We start from the raw sequence: 20,046 nt of genomic DNA on the forward strand, positions 1-20,046 counted from the left end.
CATTTGATCAAGGCATTGCCTTCAGTTTGGATAGAAACTAATAAATCAAAGAGTAGCAGTAATAAGTAATACGGGGTGAGGTGAAAGTAGGTATACAATATGACACAGAGTTTATTCGTATATTATTTTCTATCTGAACAACTATAAGCCTACTTTCGCCCCACACTGTATAATCTCTGTAATAAATTTACTTTGACCAGATTTCATCTCGGTCAAATTCTGGGGACCAGGGAATTTATTACACTTGAGATTATTACATTGGAACTGCAGATGACCTGATATCCTAAACCAATTTCTTAATTAATAACCTGATTCTGTAATTAGGGTCACTATGATTACTGTCCTAATTTCAGAATCAAGTTATTAAAATGCTTTCTTGCCATCTTACAATGAAATTGGTCTGGTTTTTATAACTGCTACGGGGGGAGATGGACACACAGATAGTTCTGTAGTGTTTTATAGATACCAGAGCCTTTAGAGTACATACTTAGTGAGAGTTATAGAAACTTTCAGATTAAAACCAAACCCTTAATTCCTTCAAATAAAATCTACCTTTAACACTAGGCTTCAGTAATCAAAATATTGATTACTTTCAAAGATCCTTCAAAACATATATTAAATATATAGTAATACCCACATAATCTAGATCTTCAATGATGTCAAGTCTTCAAATGGAAGGTATATTATTTGCCCAGAGAATGTTGGATCTTAAGTTACTCTAAATGTATTATCTAGAGCAGTGCTGTTCAATGGAAATGTGAGCCACATTAAAAAAGTGAAATTTTAATATATTTTCCTTAACCTAATATAGCTGAAATTCATAATTTCAACATTCTTTTTTTCAAATTAAATCCCCAAAATTGGCAGATTTTTTAGTACACCTCATCTGGGACTAGCCACATATAGAATGGCTACCCAGCAGAGAGGGGGAGAGATATAGGTTTACAGAATTCTTATTGATTAAGAAGTAGTGAAGGGATCACTGTAGAGAACTCATGAGCTAATGCGAGCTCTGTTCAAAATGTCATATTACACAAGTAAGTTCTCTACCACTTACTCAAGAGAATATGAGTTAAGGTACCTACCTATGATTAACTTCACAGCAAGATGAAATAGACTATAACTAAAGGCTGTTAGGAACGAGAGTAAGAAAAACCTTCACTGCCCTTTTCTTTCTATTACATAACAATGAACTTAATTTTAGTCAGGATGTTCTTCAAAACTAAACTTTTAAATACATTTTTAAATGAACTATTTTATAATGGAAAAGCATAAATGTAAACATGCTGTGTTCCTGGGCGGCCAGAGAGAGCAGATATACTCAGGTTTACTTAGGTTAACATTTTTTAAGTGATTTAGATTTAAAGTGTGCTTGCTGCTAGAAGGGTTTTGATGACACATTTAAACAGTAAAAATACAACATCAACCTCCAGCCCCGTGATAGAAAGCCAGCTGTATTGCCCCTTTAAGAACATCAGAAAAAAACATTTCCCCTGATGGGATAAAAGGAGGCTGTGGCACATAAGACAGAGGGATTGCTAGAGAATACGAAGGAGCCTAGGATTAAATTCCAGTGTCCTTCGGAGGCAAAGGCATGCAAAGAAATACCTTTTAACCCAATTTCAACTATATATCAAAACACCAAGAAAATTATTTTTAAAAATCAAGAAAGATAAATCAAAATCTCTATTCTAAACAATATACTTGTAACTACTTTTACTGGGTAACTTAATAAGGACATATTCAGCCCTTGACTGCTTTCTCCTTTACTAGTACTTGCGTTTGTAACATACTGGCTTATAAAAAAAAAAGTAGTCACAGACATAATTAGAAATGTTCTGATATAAATGCTGTAGATAATAGATTAAATCAGTCCTGACATAAACTAAATAAACTCTTTTAGTGATTCTTCTTACATGATAAATACATCGTTTGAGAACATCCTTACCTTGGTTAAAAATCCCTGTGGGCCTGGCATGGTTGGATTGTACTGCATCTGAGCCACATTGCTCTGCTGAGGTTCCAGCCGATATGGGTACATGGACACAGCCCCAGCATAACATGTCTGTGGAGTTACTAGAGGGGACTGTAGATTTAGTTCATGCTTTTGGTTTTCAGGAACTTGTAAACATGTGACAAAATCTTCTAAGCTGGAAGTAGTAGTAGGGTATGGGGATGGTTCAAAATTCCCTAGGGGAAAGTCTAACTGTGTCCGCTGGGACTGTTGTGCTAACACAGACGAATGACATGGAATAAAGTTCTCTGTATAAGGCATAGCATCAATCTCAGATTTGTAGGGAAACTCTTGATTTGTCCCAGGTAAGTCTGAAAAGACATTATACTGTTGTAGGTCTTGCTGAGGACAATTAAAAGGCACAGATTGGTTAGAGCTCCAGTTTGCAAACATGCCATTGACTTGCATATGCTTCATTTTCTGGCACAGTTGCTGCTGCTCCATGGCCACCTGCGTTTGCTGCTGCTGCTCCAACTGCAGGTGCTCCTGGACCATACAGCTTGAGTTCCGCACCCTGGACGGCTGCTGCTGGTAACCTGGACACGCGAAGGTAGACTTATTTAAAGAATCTTGGACGAACGTCAGGATTTCATCTGTTACGTCAATGTCTCTGAAGTCATTCTCACCAGAAAAGTCAGTTCTGAAAAATTCCTCATTCTGCTGCATGTGTTTAATGTCTTCAAAATCAACACCTAGGTGTTTCATAATGCTGTACAAGTCACTGTTTTTATTGTCTGGGAAGAGCCCTCCATGAGCTTCAGAAAGTGTCGGGTTCATTTCCTGAGAATGACCAATTTGCTCATGTTTCAGGATATCATTTCCCGCTGGTGCAATACTGTCCTGCCAATTACTGCATGTGTCCATAGATTCGTTTAAAAAATTTCTTTCGAAAGGAGCACTACTTGAAGCAGGACAGAGATAAATAGACTCATCTTGTTGCATAACGGCACTGAAGAGAGAACTGGGATGGGGAGAATCCTTACTGAGAGTTGACTGCGTAGCAGAATCTTTTCCATTAGCACCATTTTTAGTCCTTATTGGTAAGGGATCCATTATGGGAGGAAAGGGGTTGGTTACCTCGTACAACAAAGCTTCTCCAGTGGCAAACATAAAAGGCAACTTCATATTTCGTTTTTTTAGATGCTCTGTTCCTTCTTCATCTCTAAAATTACAAAAACAGCAAGGAAAATACAGTGTATGTCAAAATAAAAGTGCTTTTCCCTACTGTCAATTACATTTTCCTAGTGCCATAAAATTTTTTGGAAAAATTTAAATGATTTAGAATTTGTCCCAAAAAACAGTGTAGGCGTTGGACAAAGATCCCAACATAAACACCAACTGTAAGAATTTGGGAATGTGAGTGGGGGAGACATCTCTAAATAAAACACAAAAGCCAGAAGCTATAAAGGAAAAGATTAGCATAATTCACAATATGAAAATTGTGTGTTCACATCATTTAAAACATCAAATATCGAGGAATAGTATTAATAAGATGTACAAGATTCAACCCATTATTGAGATAAAGACATAGGTAAATATTACACAACCATGTACCCTTATGTAAATATACATACACCCACTGTGTTCATGAGTTGGAATATGAAGTATTATAAAAATGTTAATTATCTCAAAATGAGCTAGAGTTTCACTGTAATCCCAAATACAGGATTGAGATTACACTGTAATCCCTTTAGATTTTTCTGGTGGGAACTGACAATTGATTTCTAAAATGTATTATGAAAATAAAAAGTGGTCAAGAAGAGCCAAGGCAATGTTGAAGAACAAAAAATCCTATACAATCAAAATGGAAGGCATACACTTAGATATCATATGTGCTGTGATTGCAAAAGTAAACAAACACATCATCTGATCAAAACGCAGTGCAGGAGAGGAAAGATGGCATTTTTAATAAATGTTACTGGTCAACTGGACATATATATCCAACTTTTAAATAGTGTACAAGCTTTCATTTTAATCCAAAAATGCACCTTAATCCATTAATATACTCACCACAGATGATTTGGGAGGTTTATGATTCCCCCTGCAAAAATTATCTACTACAACCTAAAATATAAACATAAAACTTTGTGGCACTGCAAATTATGGCTAGAGGCATTGCTTCATAAATATTGTGGGGCTTTAATAGATATAAAAAGGAAAAGAAAACTGATCTTGATTTCTTATCTAGAGAAAATTTACAATGCACATACTTGACAAAATACTCATTTCCAGAATATGTAAGAAACTTAAAAATCAATGCTTGCTTAGAAAAACTATGTTAAGCAAAGCAATGATATATTTACTTTACAGATGGCACTAGATTTCCATCTTTCCTGAAGTTTTCTTTCTTCTCCTCCCATAGATCTACATATTTAGTTGTTCAGTAAAGTTTGTCAATTCCGTCTTAATGTTCTTCACCTATGCCTTCTCCTTTTAAACATACTAGTATTATTCTAACTTTTTAATTTTTATTTGCAGAGTAAATTCTCTTAGAATTTAAGTTTTTAAGCAAGAGTGTTTTAAAAGTGTTATTAAAATAAAAAACAATGACAGCAAGCATTCTAAGTCTTTGTGCTTACGTTAGAGGTCTCTGAGTTGCAATGATGTAATCTGGTCTTCCATTTTTATAAACCAAGCGGGCATTAGACTGGACCCAGGCCCATCGATTGTCTTTGGTAAGAAGCCTGAACACTATCATGCCACTCTCTCCAGTCTTAATCACTAAAATAAAAATGAAAAAAATTATCAAACCCAAATTTGACATATTTATCACCAAAGATCAACTACTATATATTCCTGTGGCAGCTGTAGAGCAGTTAATCATAAAGGTATGATATTGAGTAGACAATTATTCAAACAGTTTCCTAAAACATGCACTAGGGTATATGCCCTTTTTATGGACATGTTAACAAGGAACTACAACTTACTCCGCATATGGTACTCAGCACAGTAGAGCATATCAGCAGCATGAAGAAACTGATACCCTGATCCTCTCATGCACAGCTCTGCTTCAGTATAGCCCAAAACAAGTTTTCCTCTGTGAAAAAGATAAATGAATTGAAATTATGTTGTTACTTCATTCATATTAAATGGTGTCAGCTATATGCTATTTGCTGCAATAGGTTTTACTTAACACTCAGAATTTTACATTAGCAGGTGGACATCTCTGTAACTGCTCTCTTTTGCTTATGGCTACAAATTTCAGTTTTAGACCATTTTCTTCTCCTGAATAAAGACCACAAAAGTTAAAGATAAAACTAATAGAGCAGATTATGTGGGAAAACAAAACCTTTAGTAAAAATCTAGAATGCTTGTACTCCATTTTGAGGGGCAGGGTTTTTCAAACATCTCTGTATTTCCATATTTGAAAGGAGAAAAGCAATGACATGGAGTATGATATTAGGCATTCATATATCAAAACATAATCTCTGGAAGTTACTAAACTTCCAGGGCTAAAATTCAAATAAAGTTTGTATAATTTAAAATGTAAAACTAACAATCTTACTACTTAAGCACATCATCGTTATGACATAGAAATTGGGGCAAGTGGTATAAAAAAATTATGAAAGAATAAAATCATTTGATGAACCTGAAATTATTTTAAAGATGATACTGAAAGAGTATGAAATAACAGCTACTATAATAATGTACAATATTATAATCTACACTTTATATTTTACATTCTAGGAGAGACTTGCTGCATTGTACAATATATACATCTAATAAAAACAAAACTGGAAAAGTTTTACTTACTTGGCGTCACAACCGGTAGGTGTAAAGTCTAGTTTGTGTTTTGTTCTAAAGATGAAGTTCTTGGTTCGGATTTCAAGTATGGAGGGTGGCTGAAGTGGAGTAGCTATGGCAAACAAGGCTAACTGAGAGGGAAGCACCGACCCATCTTTCCCTTTCTTGTTCTGGCCGTGCAGGTACTTTAACCTCCCTTGGAAATTCATTGCCTTAAAAACACAAAAGATAGCTCATTAAAATTAACAGTTTAAAATCATTCCTTTTTAAAAGGCTCAGTCCTGGCCACATCTAAGGTTCTTAAAGCTGACAACTGCTACTTTCTTTCATTCCTTTCTCCACAGGAAAACAATCCCCAAGTAGTATGAGGACTATTCTGAAGGGACAGAGAGGTGAAACACTCCTGGCTTTTTAATGGTCACAACAAGAATACCTGTATCATTTCCTAAGTGTGCAAGTCCCCCATCACTGACACCTAGCACAGCTGCTTGCACACCATGCACTCAAAATATATTTTCTGACTGAATAAATGGTGATCAAGTACATACTAATTTTCAAACACACATGAACTATATTCCACAGCTCAAATACAGTTTTATTAAAAATCACAAAGAATGCAGAGATCTATCAGAGTAGAGATAGAGAATTGTAGAAGACAGAGGAAACAAATGCAATTTAAGCAGGAGCATGATCTATTTAGTTGTTTAAAACAGTAATAACCAGGCCAAGGAATAATTCTAATATCAGTATGATAACAGCACAAGAAAGAAAAGACCCAATTACACTCATACTCCATCTCAGAAAATACACACTAATGGATCATCAGTACTACGAAAACTATCCCAAAGCAATTCTAACTCTGGGTCAGCAACATTATGACATAAACACAAACAAAAATCATTGTTTGCTAATCTGTTTCAAATTCCTGATAACTCACAAAAGTAATATGCAACATACCTTGTAGTCTCTTTCTCCTGTGCTGGTGGGGTGTGCTATATTTTCTGGGGAGCTGGGGGTACACTTTGGGATAGCTATGCTGCCCTTTATTTTCTAAATAAAAAAACAGGGCAAGTTTTGACAGATTTGCATGCCTCTTTCATGTGTCATAGGCAGCCTAGGAAGCCAAGTATTGCAATTTGATGAAGAGCTCCAAGATGAATGGAACTAGACCTTCTCACAAAGGGTTCGATGATCATCTCCACTCAGGATCACAGCATAATATGTACCTTTGGTAAAGGCTCTGAAAAGCCCTGCAGTAAGAAAACCCATCCAAAATTTGAGAACTGTCTCCCAAACTTAGTTGGGCACTTGCTCTTCTGGAGTGTGCTACATTAAGGGTGCAGACCATCTGCAGTCTCAGTATCCTGCCTAAACTGCTCTGTGGTTACCCTACCCAGGTATTCAGACCAGGCAAGAGCATCTCATACCACATGATGATTCTGCAATCATGAATGTACAACCATTTTTCTACATGGCAGTTTTTCTAGCCATGTGGAAAAGGCCAGTATAATTTCTGTCTAGCAGGCATTACATCCAAAGAGAGTAAGCATTCTTCTATTAAAGAAGGGCTACATAGTTCATCATATATCTAAAAAGTCCTAAAAATAGGCAAAATACAAGCTTCTAGGTTATTTCCCTCAATCTGTGTGGTTTTGGAGTTATAGAAAAGATTAAAATATCACAAATAATGATATTTTAAAAGTTATTTTCCTTAATTATTTGATGAAATAGATTTTTAAAGCCAAACTCAAATATAACCAAATAATATTGTTTTCATTTCAACTATTTTATTTCTATAAATTAATAGTAAAAGACAGGGTCGTAAGATTTTGCATCTTACCAGAAAACCAGACGAATTATCCAGCAGACACCGCAGTCGGCATATGAAGCACCTCTCCATAAACGGAGAGTTTTCTGGAGGAAGCTGGTCTGGGTCATAGTAGACTTCTGGCTGGGGGAGGCCATTCGCTTCTGGAGAAATAACAGCAACACAAATTTATTTTCCACTTTGCTGTAAAATTAAGTGTTTAGATAGTTGAAATATGTGTTAATTTCTAAATTGGAGTCTGTACAAAAAGATAATCATTTCAGAAAAGGAGGCTAATGAAAAGAAACTAAAATTTACTGTGTTTTTTTTTTAATTTCTATTGACCAATAACTGCTAACAGTTTCCCCATTTTTTAATGCCAATTTATTTTCTTTATAACACTTCCACAAACTTCTGGAAATACTGTTTACATTGAGAAAGGGTGTTTTTTTTTTTATACTTGGATATGCTAGTTTGCTTTTTAAAAATTGTGTGCCTTTTGAAACACAACATTTTACACACACTCCTTCCCATTTTTCACAACAGTATGAATAATTTTATAAAATGCATTACTGAGTATGGCAACACTTTCCCACTTGATAGTCATCAATGGCTGTCATATTCCTTAGATATATTCATTTTTTATTAATAGCAAATAAAATCATTATATAAATAAGAAACAAAATAAACAAAATCATTTTTTGTAGAAAAAACCATTCTGTAGCTCACCAGCCTCTGTGTGAACTACAGGTACAGACACATGGCTTTCCACTACTTTCCTACCCTCACCAAGGAGTTCTTTGCCCCTATGGGCTCTCTGCCTCTTTTCATAGAATTATATCAAAAACCACCAAAACTACCTTTTTTAAATTTTACTTATTTATTTTAGAGGGAGAGAGAGAGGGAGAGGGAGGGACATGGATTTGTTGTTCCACTTATTTATGAATTCCTTGGTTTCTTGTATGTGTCCTGACTGGGGATCGAACCTGCAACCCTGGCATATTGGGATGGCACTCTAATCATTGAGATACCCAGTCAGGGTCCAAAGCTATCTTTTTATAAACATTCTTACCATCAATTCTTTGTCCAGAGTCTGTATGTTGTAAAGGGTTTAATGCCCAGTGTAGCTGACGCTGAAATTCAGCTCGGTCTTCAGTATGGATAAGTTCATACACACTCTGATGTATGACATCAGACTAAGGGGAAAAAACACAAAGAAATAAAACAATAGTACCGATTTAAGAAATAAATATGACATACTAATGTAATTTCAGAACCTAGCTAGATTAGTGATGAATAAAGCAAATGGCTTGCAAAGCTCTCCAGTTACCCAAGACAGGAAACGCTAGAAAGAGACTAGCTCTAATTGATAAGCCAGAAGTTATTTGCCACATAAATGTTTTTCAGTCAAGTAAGTCACTTCTTCACTGCAACATAATACATCCTGCTTATTTTTATCCCTTTTTGATCTTTTAAGTCCTACGTTTTTAACAAAACCTTATGGAAATACCCAGTTGTCTCTGACTTCTCTAAGCTGAATAGTATTCATTATGTATTTTCTTCACTGTTTTCTAATAGTTTTCTGTAGATTGAATTATTCTAAGTAGACTCCATAAAAGTAAGGAATATGCCTTTACCAAGGGGAGAATTCTTCCTCCACTAATTGCCTCCCAGCATTTATTCCTGTGATGAGTCCTTAATCCTTAAACCAGTATTTTTCTAATTTTTTTTTACTGCAACTCATGGTACTGAATACATTTTCCATCCATCACATATGTACATATACACACATGGAAGTTTCACAAAACACTTTGTGTATTCTATTTTATGCCATACTAAGCAACTAAAAAGAATGGTTGATGGTGAATCACTATATCTATATCATTGCCCACTAAGGAGTGACAACTTGCAGTTCAATGGTGCCTAAGCCACCACCCATGTCAGACACGAATGTTTTCTTAACATCTAGGCTAATGTGTACATATAGGGAAAAAATAGATTGGGAAATAGCTAATCTCTTTGATTTCATGATGCATAGGAATTACATTATCAAATAATTAAGATAACTAGGTAATTAAGTTTCAAACAGGCCTTTCAACAGACATCAGTGTATTTTCTTCATAATTTAAAAAGTCTGAAAGCAATTTTAAGGCTGGGTCAGCAAAATTATCTTTGGGAATATCTTTAGAAATTGTGGTAACAGCTAGATTCCATTAGTTTAGCTCTTTAGCGAAATCTCCCTATGAACTTGACCTCCTAGCATTAAGCCATCTCTATGACAGCCATTACACAATTGCCAGAGTTATCTAATGAAACACAAGCTGGAGTATACACATTCCCTTTAACATAAACCTTTAGTGGCTTCCAGTGTGTATGGAGCACAGATTAATCTTCAGTTTAAATACTAGTGTGAACAGTGCTTCTCAAACAAGCAGTTGACATCACCTGTGAGCTTGCTAGGAATACAAATTCATGGGTCCTGCTTTGATCTACTGAATCAGAATACTTGGGGGTTTGAGGCCTAAAGATTTTTATAAAATTTTATCAAGTTCTTCAGGTAAGTCTTATGCAGGTTAGAATTTAGGAACTATTAATTCATAAGTATACCTAGCATTCAACTGTGCTCAAATCACATCTTATATTCTTTTCCCTCAAATATATCAAACACCTTACTGTCACCAGTCCAGTTATTCACTATTCATTCAATAACATTAAACAAACCAGACACATTCAACTCTTTGAAGGACTTCCAGTCAACTGCTTATAGTACTTCTGTCTTTTCTTCCCTGTGTTCCCTCCACAACTGTCAACCCATCTGAATCCTACACTTTCTTTAAGTTAGCTTAAATACCATTTCCCTCAGCAAAGATTCCATAATCCCCATAAATCAGAATGAAAGGTATAAGCCATGGTATACATTTACATATTACCTCATTTACTTCATAGTTGCCATATGTTCTCCAGAGGATATCCATACGAATTAGATGGCAAATATCCTCTTGCCTGCCCCATTCAAACCCTATCTGCCCCTTACCTGAACGTTTCTTTTATATAAGAGTTCCTTCATAAGTGAAAGGAGAAAAACAATATGCATAAATCCCATAAACATTTAAGGAAATTATAATGTAGTAAATTATTAAATAGTATAAAATATATTAGCTGAAAATACATAATTTTTATTCTATAGCACATATTTTGATATTTTATATATAGCAATTATCAATTGTGTCCCTAAAGTATAAGATACATAAAAAGTACAATTTTTTTTAATGACCTGAGAATAAATATTTACCTGCTGAAATCCCAGATAATCTTGTATAGTAGAAGAAGCATAAAAGACCAAGGCATCTGTAGTGACAACCAACACAAAGCCATTCAGAGCCTACAGAGAAAAAAGTTATAAAATCAGTATGTGACTAATAATATTGTCACTCATAAATATTGACTTCAATTAAGGCTGTTACTTTTATTGCTAAAAACTCTTCTCTTTAAAATGGCTAAATGATTACAAATCACACACACACACACACTCACAAACATACCACACATCTGGGGAGTGGAGCATTACACACTACTGCAGTGCAAATAGAAGTGGAATGCGACTCTGGGTGACTTTTAACTCAAAATGAACTGGAAATAATTAAACGATCCATGAATGGATTCTCCAGTTGCAACTGTCATCCTAATTATAAGGAACTATATTTATTAAAATTTACCTGTAATAAGAATTCTCCTTCATGAAAGTTCAGGCCTTCCCCAAATTGTGTTCTACAGTTATCCTGGATTCCATTTCTGTCAGTTGGGGAGGATTTTAGTGCAACTTTGGAAAAACCAGAAAAACAATGATACAGTAAGAAGTTTTAAAAATAAATGGTTTCCAAGGGCTCCGAAGGAAAACCTCTGTGTACCAAACCAAATGAAAAAAGGAAATGTCGGTGTGTACTATAATGACAGTAAATAACCCTTTGCCCATGGGTGATTTCCAACTCAGGTGACAGATTCTTATAAATAATTTTTGATGGGTTCCCTATATAATTTTTGGAATATAACTTAGTTTAGGAATTTCAAAGAATTGCATGGTGCTGCTATAAATACTCCTCCCATTCCTATACTAGTATTACTTATGAGAATAAGGTTCATCAAAACATAACCCATAAAAATAATTTTAATACCTACAAGTAATATTCTAAACATTAACGAACTAGTGGTGGTCAATAGAAAGAATCAACCATACACCTTATCAAGAATATATTTCCATTAAATTTAGAATGTCTTGACTGGTTTGGGGGTAAAATGCTGTCGGTATTATTATTGGGTGCATGTTAAATCTCCAAATCAACTCATGAAGAATTATCATATTTATGATGTTGAATTATTCTATCCAAGAACACGTATGTTTTTCCATTGGCTCAAGTCTATATTCTTTATCCCACTAGAGTGTATTCAAGTCATCCACAATAAAGATTTGCACATTAATTTTTTGTGTTTAATCCTAAGTATCAGACATTTGTCAAGTGGCTTCTCCTTCATTACTATCTTCTAACTGCTTGTGAATAATACAGAGTGTCCCCCAAAAATGTAAACACACTTTTTTCTGATGGCTCAGTTGATGTTTGTTTCTTTTTATATTTAACCCATGGAATTAATAATTATTCAAAGTGTGTATACATTTTGGGGGATATCCTATATATATGAAAGGAAGGCTGATTGCATGGCGGGATGCTTACTACTAGCAGTGGCATACTGTAATGTTTTTATCCTCTTCTTTTTTCTCTCCCATCTCTCTTTCTCATTGTGTGTGTGCGCACACACATGAGTGTGTGTATTTACAGTCTGGGAGGCAACAGCTGAACAGAAATAATAACTACTATTTACTATATAGAATTTTTCCAAGCACTCTCAAATATTATCTTATTTAGAAGCATGTGAATGTTGGTGTCTGATATAATTAAGTTCACATCTTAGCTCTGCCACTTAACGTGTGAGCTCTTGCAGCCTGTCTCCTAATATGTGAAGTGATAACTGAAATCAACCAACCATCATGCAGGATTGCTGTGAAGAATAATGAGAATATAGGTGAAGTTCCTGGCATATGTTCAATAAATGGAAGCTTTAATGATTAGCCCCATTTCCCAGAGCTTACGGATTCACTAGTTACAAAGTATCACCATTCAGATACAGACACAATATCTTTCCATTTGTCTATTCTCTTTTAACATGTGATAGTTAAATAAGAGAAACCATTAAACAAAACGGACTTTGACTTTACTTTTAAGACTTCTCCCTGGCTGGTTTGGCTCAGTGGATAGAGCGCCGGCCTGCGGACTAAAGGGTCCCAGGTTCGATTCCAGTCAAGGGCACATGCTCGGGTTGTGGGCACGATCCCCAGTAGGGGGCGTGCAGGAGACAGCCAATCAATGATTCTCTCTCATCATTGATATTTCTATCTCTCTCTCCCTCTCCCTTCCTCTCTGACATCAATATAAAAATATTAAAAAAAAAAGACTTCTGATTTCAGTAGATTTATGTGAGAAAGATAATGAGGCTTGGTGAAAACTGGAGACTTGCTAATAACCAGCTTCTCTCTCAATCTGAGTAAAGCATCCTATATAATATGCTAAGTGTCTGACTGATCAGTGGACCGCTAGACCAGTTGCTATGATGAGCACTGACTACCAGAGGGCAGACGCTCTGACCGGTAGGTTAGCTTGCTGCTGGGGTCTGGCCAATCGGGACTGAGCGAGAGGGCCAGACACGCCCTGGAACCCTCCCACAGTCCCTCCCCTGCCGGCCAGCCAATCTCCCATGGTCCCTCCCCAGCCGGCCGGCCCCCATTGGGTCCAATCAGGACTGGGTGAGACTGCCCCTATCGCTGGCCAGGCTGAGGGACCCCACCCGTGCACTAATTTGTGCATTGGGGCACTAGTCATATAAAACCATTTCTAGTTTGAAGTTTATGTTCTGGTAAATCATCAAGTGCATGTGTCACACTGGGATCTCATGCCAAATTCTTGCCTTTGCAGAACCTGAAACATATCCCTTTGAAAGAAGAGGCCAAAAGTCTGGCCTCTGAATATAACAACTGCAAAAGGCCAGAGAACAGATTTCCTTAGGCCAAAAAAATACTTTTAGGTAAATTAATTGATCTAACAGTTAATCAAGACCAAAGGAAATGCTTAATCTCTTCTCACTGAAAAGGCTTTTTCTCCTTTACTACTCTGTACGTTTTGTTGTTGCTGTTTGCTTTCTAATGGCCAAATTTGCTTAAATGCATTAAAACCTCATGATGTCAGGGTTAACTCCACTTCTTTTCCAAAATCTGCAGTATGTGGCACAATTTAAGAGTTATACCAAATATCAGTAAGTTTTCTATTAAAATTATAGCAAAAATGTACACACAAAACTAAAACTCTTACATTAGGAAACAAGTGAAACAATCTTGAAAATTGACACACTAACAAGTGTCAAACTTAAACTCTCTAAATTATCTTAGTAGGAATCTTTTACAATTAATTTTTAATCAATAGAATTGATGTTAGTTCCAACTAGAGTTATTGGCCCACTGAGAAGATGAATAAGGAATGAAAGAAACCATTCATCTCAGAGTAATTTACAATTTGTTTTTGGCCTTGTATTGGGGATATTAGCCAGTGTAATTATACATTAGACAGACTGCCTTTACATAGGGAATCTAAGCTATGGAAATAAAGAACTAGAAAAGAATGTCAAAAATAGTAAGTACCAAATGAGATTTAACTAAAGTATTACAGGAACTTGAGACAGAAAAGAAGAAACTTGTTCTAAACAGCAATGCCTACCATTCTAAATGTTGGAAGGATATTTAATGTGTATAACTACTGCTTAAGAAGGAAAAGTGACAAGTGCGTTTTGGGGAAGGATCACTGGAGGGCACTTGGGAAAACAAACGAATGTTTCTGTTGCTCTCATATTTAAGGTTAATAATCAGTAAAGGATTTAAGTAAATATTGTGCAAAGATGCGTCCAGGAAGGGTGAACTCCCTTTCCATTGTCATCTAAAAAAATACAATGTGACATTTTAGAAAACTTCTTTTATGTCCTGGCCTTTCAACCCCAGCTATGTAATTTATGCCTTCCATGAAGTTTGATCTCTCTTTCTTGATATACCCACTACCTCTCCCTTCTTAAAATTACTAGAAGCTATAGCAATTAATACTACTCACTTTCACACATACATCTCATGCCTTGGTTAGAAAGCAGAAGAGTCAGAAAGTGACCTAGGGTGCTGTCATCAGTGCCGCTCCCTAGCATCTGAGTGGCCTTCAGTAATTCCCTTAGTAGTAATAGACATACTGAGCACACATTGTATGTCAAGCAGTTTCCATGTCTTATATCTTATTTAATGTTCATAATAGTCCTATGAGACTGGACGTTCTTGACCTTTCAATATTTTCGGAAACTGAGACTTATGGAGGTTAAGAACCTTTCCCAAGGTCATAGAGCTCTAAGTGGCAGAGCATGGATTAGAGGTAGCCTGACCCTGAATGTGTGTGCTATTATTAACCAGCTACCAGACGTCTCCCCCTGCTAACTCCCTTCGACCTTTAGTTCCCTCATCTTTAAATGAGGAAGTGATAGATCTGGAGACACATTCTTGTGAAGCCTAAAATAACATGTAGAGTACCTGGGTGATAAGACCTGGAATCTATAACTCACAGCTATATGCTGCGTTTACACACCCTCAAAACATTATGGAAAACTAACACGAAGTGCACACCAGGAATAGTGGTGTATTTTCTCACCTCTAAACAGAGAGTATGAATGAGTATCCAGTAAGACTTCTGTGATACCCACAATGTTATCTACAACAAAGATTTGAAAGTACCACAAAACAGTAAATGGTTATAAAAACTATATGCCTAGTCAGATGCATAAGGACAGTTTTAACATATACCATGGGAATTAAACACACGACAGTTCATAGAAAGAAAATGTAATCTCTGAAAAAAAGTCACTAGCTGATTCTGCTGCTCGGGGAGCATTTGCGTACTAAACAGACATTTGTTAAAACGCCACGTGTGGGATTACCACACCTTCCAAAGTGTGCAGATGTGACAGTGAACATTCCGTGGAATGTTAGTAAACTAAAAATATTTCAACTCTTTCTTCACTGAAAGATCAATGAAGTACAAGTAAAACTTTAATTGATGATGGAATTTAAGTGTAAATATGTTAAGCTTATCAAACTGTCCCATTACAGACTGATTCAAGTCTTATTCCCACATGCATTTAACCATATCCACATTTCCTAGTACGGCACTTTTCTTCCTTATATATCTAAGCTCAGATTTCCATTTTCCCCTATAAGCCAAGTATTTCCTCTCCAGAAAATAGACTGAATTGTTAGAGAAATTCAAGAGGAAGAAATATTGGCATGTGGTAAACTATATTTTGTATTTTGTTACTATAGTTTGCATTTAAACAGAATGAGGACATGATAAATGTCTTGCCAGGGAAAATCATAAGCCTTTTAAATCTAATTGTTGCTATAAATTCAATTTATTTTATAATATTTATCATCTCACTCCTGGAAGAAAAAGTTAAATTCCATTCCCACACTGATATAAGCATAAAAGAGAGCAAAGCTATCACTTATAAAATTCAACTACATAAACTTTTATAAATTAGGTAGGGTTAAGTAATGCAGTATTTCTTAACAAAAAGGAAAACATATTTGGTTTAGCAAGCACACTGTATCCATACTTTCTACCCTCACCAAAGCAAACTATGTCACTTGTCCCTGAACAAAGTGTCTAAAGTTGAGTGTGTGCCACTTCTGAAACAGAGGGGGGGGTAATAAATTATTACACATTATATCAAAAAGACTGAAAAATACAAAATTAATTCCACAAAGGGATTCTCAAATTATATTAATATCAGGTCCATATGCCTCTACCTATATTCAACAACAAAGTTCTCCATTAAAAAAAAAAAGTAAAATATCATTATGCTGCAAAAATTCTTTATCATTGATATAACAATTTTAATTGTAACACTTCCTTCACAAATCTCTTATTTTTAGGACAAATCCACTGCCAACTCAAAACATCAGGCAGGCAAGCACTTTTCCTGTCCTGAGAGGATGAAGACAACGTGGACCGTGGAGGTTAAAGGTCTTATCTAAGGCCACAAGATTAGTGAACGGAATTCCCTGCATGTCTCCTGCCTGCAGGTGCTTTGGTTACATGACACTCTCCCTGCACCATGCTGAGATAAGGAGAGGGAATGCTGGCTTCATCACACACAGACTAGACACCTGAAACGAGACACTGTCAAGAATCTAGCTGACACTGAAATATTCTCTAAAACTGACCATAAAAGGCACGCCCACATCATGTGGGCAAACTGAAGGCTAGAAGAAACAGAAAGGATTCAATACAGACAATTTTAGGTTGAGTTGAGCCAATTTGACTGCTTACCACCCACTGCTGACACCTGAATGGTTTGATGGCTTCTATGGACAACCAAGAACCAGAAATTACTTTCTCTAGTATTCTTTTTCTGTATGGACTTCCATTCCATTTTTGTTTACACTTTCATGTGCCATTTTCTCTTTGGCCCTCTAATTTAAGAACTTGAAACACCAAATGAAAGCAATTTTAAGTGAACTCATTATCACCTTACCATGGTTTCATATTTCACACATGTACAAATTTGCTTTCCTCTACCTCTGCCCATCACAAAGACATTTCATCTTTGCTATTATTCCTCTTACGCTATATACTTTCCCCTGGAAATTTTTATTAGCTTCCACGGTTTAAAATATTAGTCCAACTATATTATAATGACTCCAAAATCTAAATCTCAGCCATGATCAAGCAAATTTGAGCTGATTAAAACTGGTTGATCAAAAAAAAAGATGGCGACCGGCAGGAAGGTAGGGAGAGAGAGAGTGTGAGTGAGGAACCCATAGAGGAGAGTGTAGATGTGTGTGGTGTGTGTGTGTGTATGAGATAGGGTCAGTTAGATTCTGCAGGTCTTCCAAGGGGCTCCCGAACAGGGCAGCCCTAGACTTCGGAGCCCCGCGCACAAAGCGGACACTTCTCGGCGGCTGGTGCGGACGCAGAGACCACGCCATCTTGAGAAACAGAGCTGCCTGAGACTCAGATCCTGGCTTCTGACACAAACCAGGACCCTGCAGCCACCGGGGACAGAGAACTGCTATCACAGCTTCAGACAAACAAACAACAAGAATCCAGACTTCCCGGCAGATTTCCGTGAGTCAAAGAGCCTATCCCCCTCCTCGCAGGCGCTGATAGCGCCATAGTAACTGATAGACCTGCCCCTCCCCCAAGCTGCTGAGCGCCCACAGCGCGCGGAAAGCGCCATAGTAACTGATAGACGCGCCCTTCGCCCTAGCTGCTCACAGGAGCGCGCAAAGCGCGCACAGACAGCGCCATAGTAACTGATAGACCCGCCCCCGGCCCAAGCTGCCGAGCTTTGCGCAGGGACGCGCTCCCTCTTAGGGAATTTGGCGCGCTCGCGCACGGGACAGAAGCAGCTCCCCGTCGGGGAAATCTGTCAGTGCGCACAGAGGGCTCCCCTTCGGGGAATTTGGGGGAATTTGGCTCGCGGGTCACAGCTCCCCCTTCGGAGATTCTTAAGAGCCTGCACAGAGGGGCTTCCCTTTGGGGAATTTGGCGCGCAGGACGGACTCCGCCCCCCTTCTGGGACTTTGGGAGAGTGCACTGAGCCGGCTCACCTTCAGGTTTTTAAGAAAGTGCGCTCTAGCCGGTTTGGCTCAGCAGAGAGAGCACACACAGGACGCAGCTCCACTTCAGGGAATTTGGCACGCCGGACACAGCTGCCTGGGATCCCTGACTCACAGCGCATTCACACTAAGAGCCAGCGACCCCAATTGTTGGTGCGTGCACACACAGGGACCCTGATTCTCAACGAGAAACCGCACAAGGCAACAGAGACTTTGACACTCGAGTCTTGGTGCAGACACAGGGAAACTCTGACTCCTGGCACATGCTAAGGATCTCATTCTCGGCACATACCAACAGTGTGGTGCAGACAGGGCCCCTGATTCTAAATGTGCACACGAGACCACACAGAACACTGGGGACACTGATCCTGGGCAAGTCTGGTTCCCACCAACCAAAGACAGCCACACATCCTAGTGTCAGAGCACTTCAGTGAAACTAGGGTGGAGCGAAGTCCCCACAGCACACGGCCCAGGTCCACGCAAACAGAAGCTTGAGCTTTCTGGTAATAGCCAGAATGGGGAAATGAAATAACTCACAGAGGAAAGAAAATGTGGAGTCGCCAAGAAAGGAAATTAGTGAAAATGAAGCTTGCAACATGACCGAAAAGGAATTCAGAGTAATGGTCATGGAATTTATACATCGGATGGATGAGAAAATCAACAACTTATGCAAGAATCAGGAAGAAATGAAAAGTGATATAGCTACAATCAAAAACACCATGGAAAGTTTCAACAGTAGACTACAAGAAGCAGAGGACCGAATTAGTGAGTTAGAAGATCAGGTACAGAAACAAGCTCAAGCTGAACAGCAATTGGAGAAAAAAATTAAAAAGCAGGAGGAAAGCCTAAGGGAACTTCGGGACAACATGAAACGAAGTAACATGCGTATAATAGGGCTGCCAGAAGGACAAGAAGAGCAGCAGGGATTAGAAAATCTATTTGAAGAAATAATGACAGAAAACTTCCCGGATATGGGAAAGATAAAAGTTACGCAAGTAAAGAGAGTCCCAAGCAGGATCAACCCCAAAAGACCCACGCCAAGACATGTCATAATTTCAATGGCAAATATAAATGATAAAGAGAGAATCCTAAAGGCGGCAAGAGAGAGACAGAGAGTTACCTACAAAGGAACACCCATCAGATTGTCAAATGATTACTCATCAGAAACACAACAAGCTAGAAGTGAATGGAAGGAGGTATACAAAGTGTTGCAAAGCAAAGGACTGAATCCAAGAATACTATATCCAGCAAGACTATCAATCAAAATTGAAGGGGAAATCAGGAGCTTTGCAGACAAAAAAAGCCTCAGGGAGTTTATCACCACCAAACCAGCAATGCAAGAATTGCTAAAGGGAATACTGTAAAAAGAAGAAATAAACAGGTAAGAAGGAATACAGACACAAAAATAGATATGACTGCAAACAAATACCTTTCAGTAATAACTTTAAATGTAAACGGACTAAATGCTCCAATCAAAAGACATCGAGTAGCTGAATGGATAAAAAAACACGACCCATATATATGCTGTCTACAAGAGACCCACCTCAGAACAAGAGACTCACACAGATTGAAAGTGAAGGGATGGAAAAATATCTTTCAGGCAAATGGAAATGAAAAAAAAGCTGGGGTAGCAATACTTATATCTGACAAAATAGACCTCAAAGTAAATGCCATAACAAGAGATAAGGAAGGCCACTTCATAATACTAAAGGGAGAAATCCAACAAGAAGA

The 20,046-nt window shown here is 37.4% G+C and overlaps 1 protein-coding gene across 1 annotated transcript in view; it reads right to left on the reverse strand.

Annotated features, from left to right (window-relative positions):
• Nucleotides 1-20,046, reverse strand: part of AHR (aryl hydrocarbon receptor) — a 52,305-nt gene that overhangs the window by 7,186 nt on the left and 25,073 nt on the right. The window contains exons 3-10 of the mRNA XM_079785681.1: nt 11,282-11,385; nt 10,858-10,947; nt 8,638-8,761; nt 7,599-7,729; nt 5,768-5,970; nt 4,942-5,051; nt 4,594-4,735; nt 1,949-3,176 (exon numbers count right to left, since the gene is read on the reverse strand). Coding sequence (XP_079641807.1) covers nt 1,949-3,176; nt 4,594-4,735; nt 4,942-5,051; nt 5,768-5,970; nt 7,599-7,729; nt 8,638-8,761; nt 10,858-10,947; nt 11,282-11,385 — 2,132 coding nt within the window. The remainder of the gene's footprint in view (nt 1-1,948; nt 3,177-4,593; nt 4,736-4,941; nt 5,052-5,767; nt 5,971-7,598; nt 7,730-8,637; nt 8,762-10,857; nt 10,948-11,281; nt 11,386-20,046) is intronic.

Source organism: Cnephaeus nilssonii, assembly GCF_951640355.1.
Source record: "Cnephaeus nilssonii genome assembly, chromosome: 12".
Taxonomy (NCBI): Eukaryota; Metazoa; Chordata; class Mammalia; order Chiroptera; family Vespertilionidae; genus Cnephaeus; species Cnephaeus nilssonii.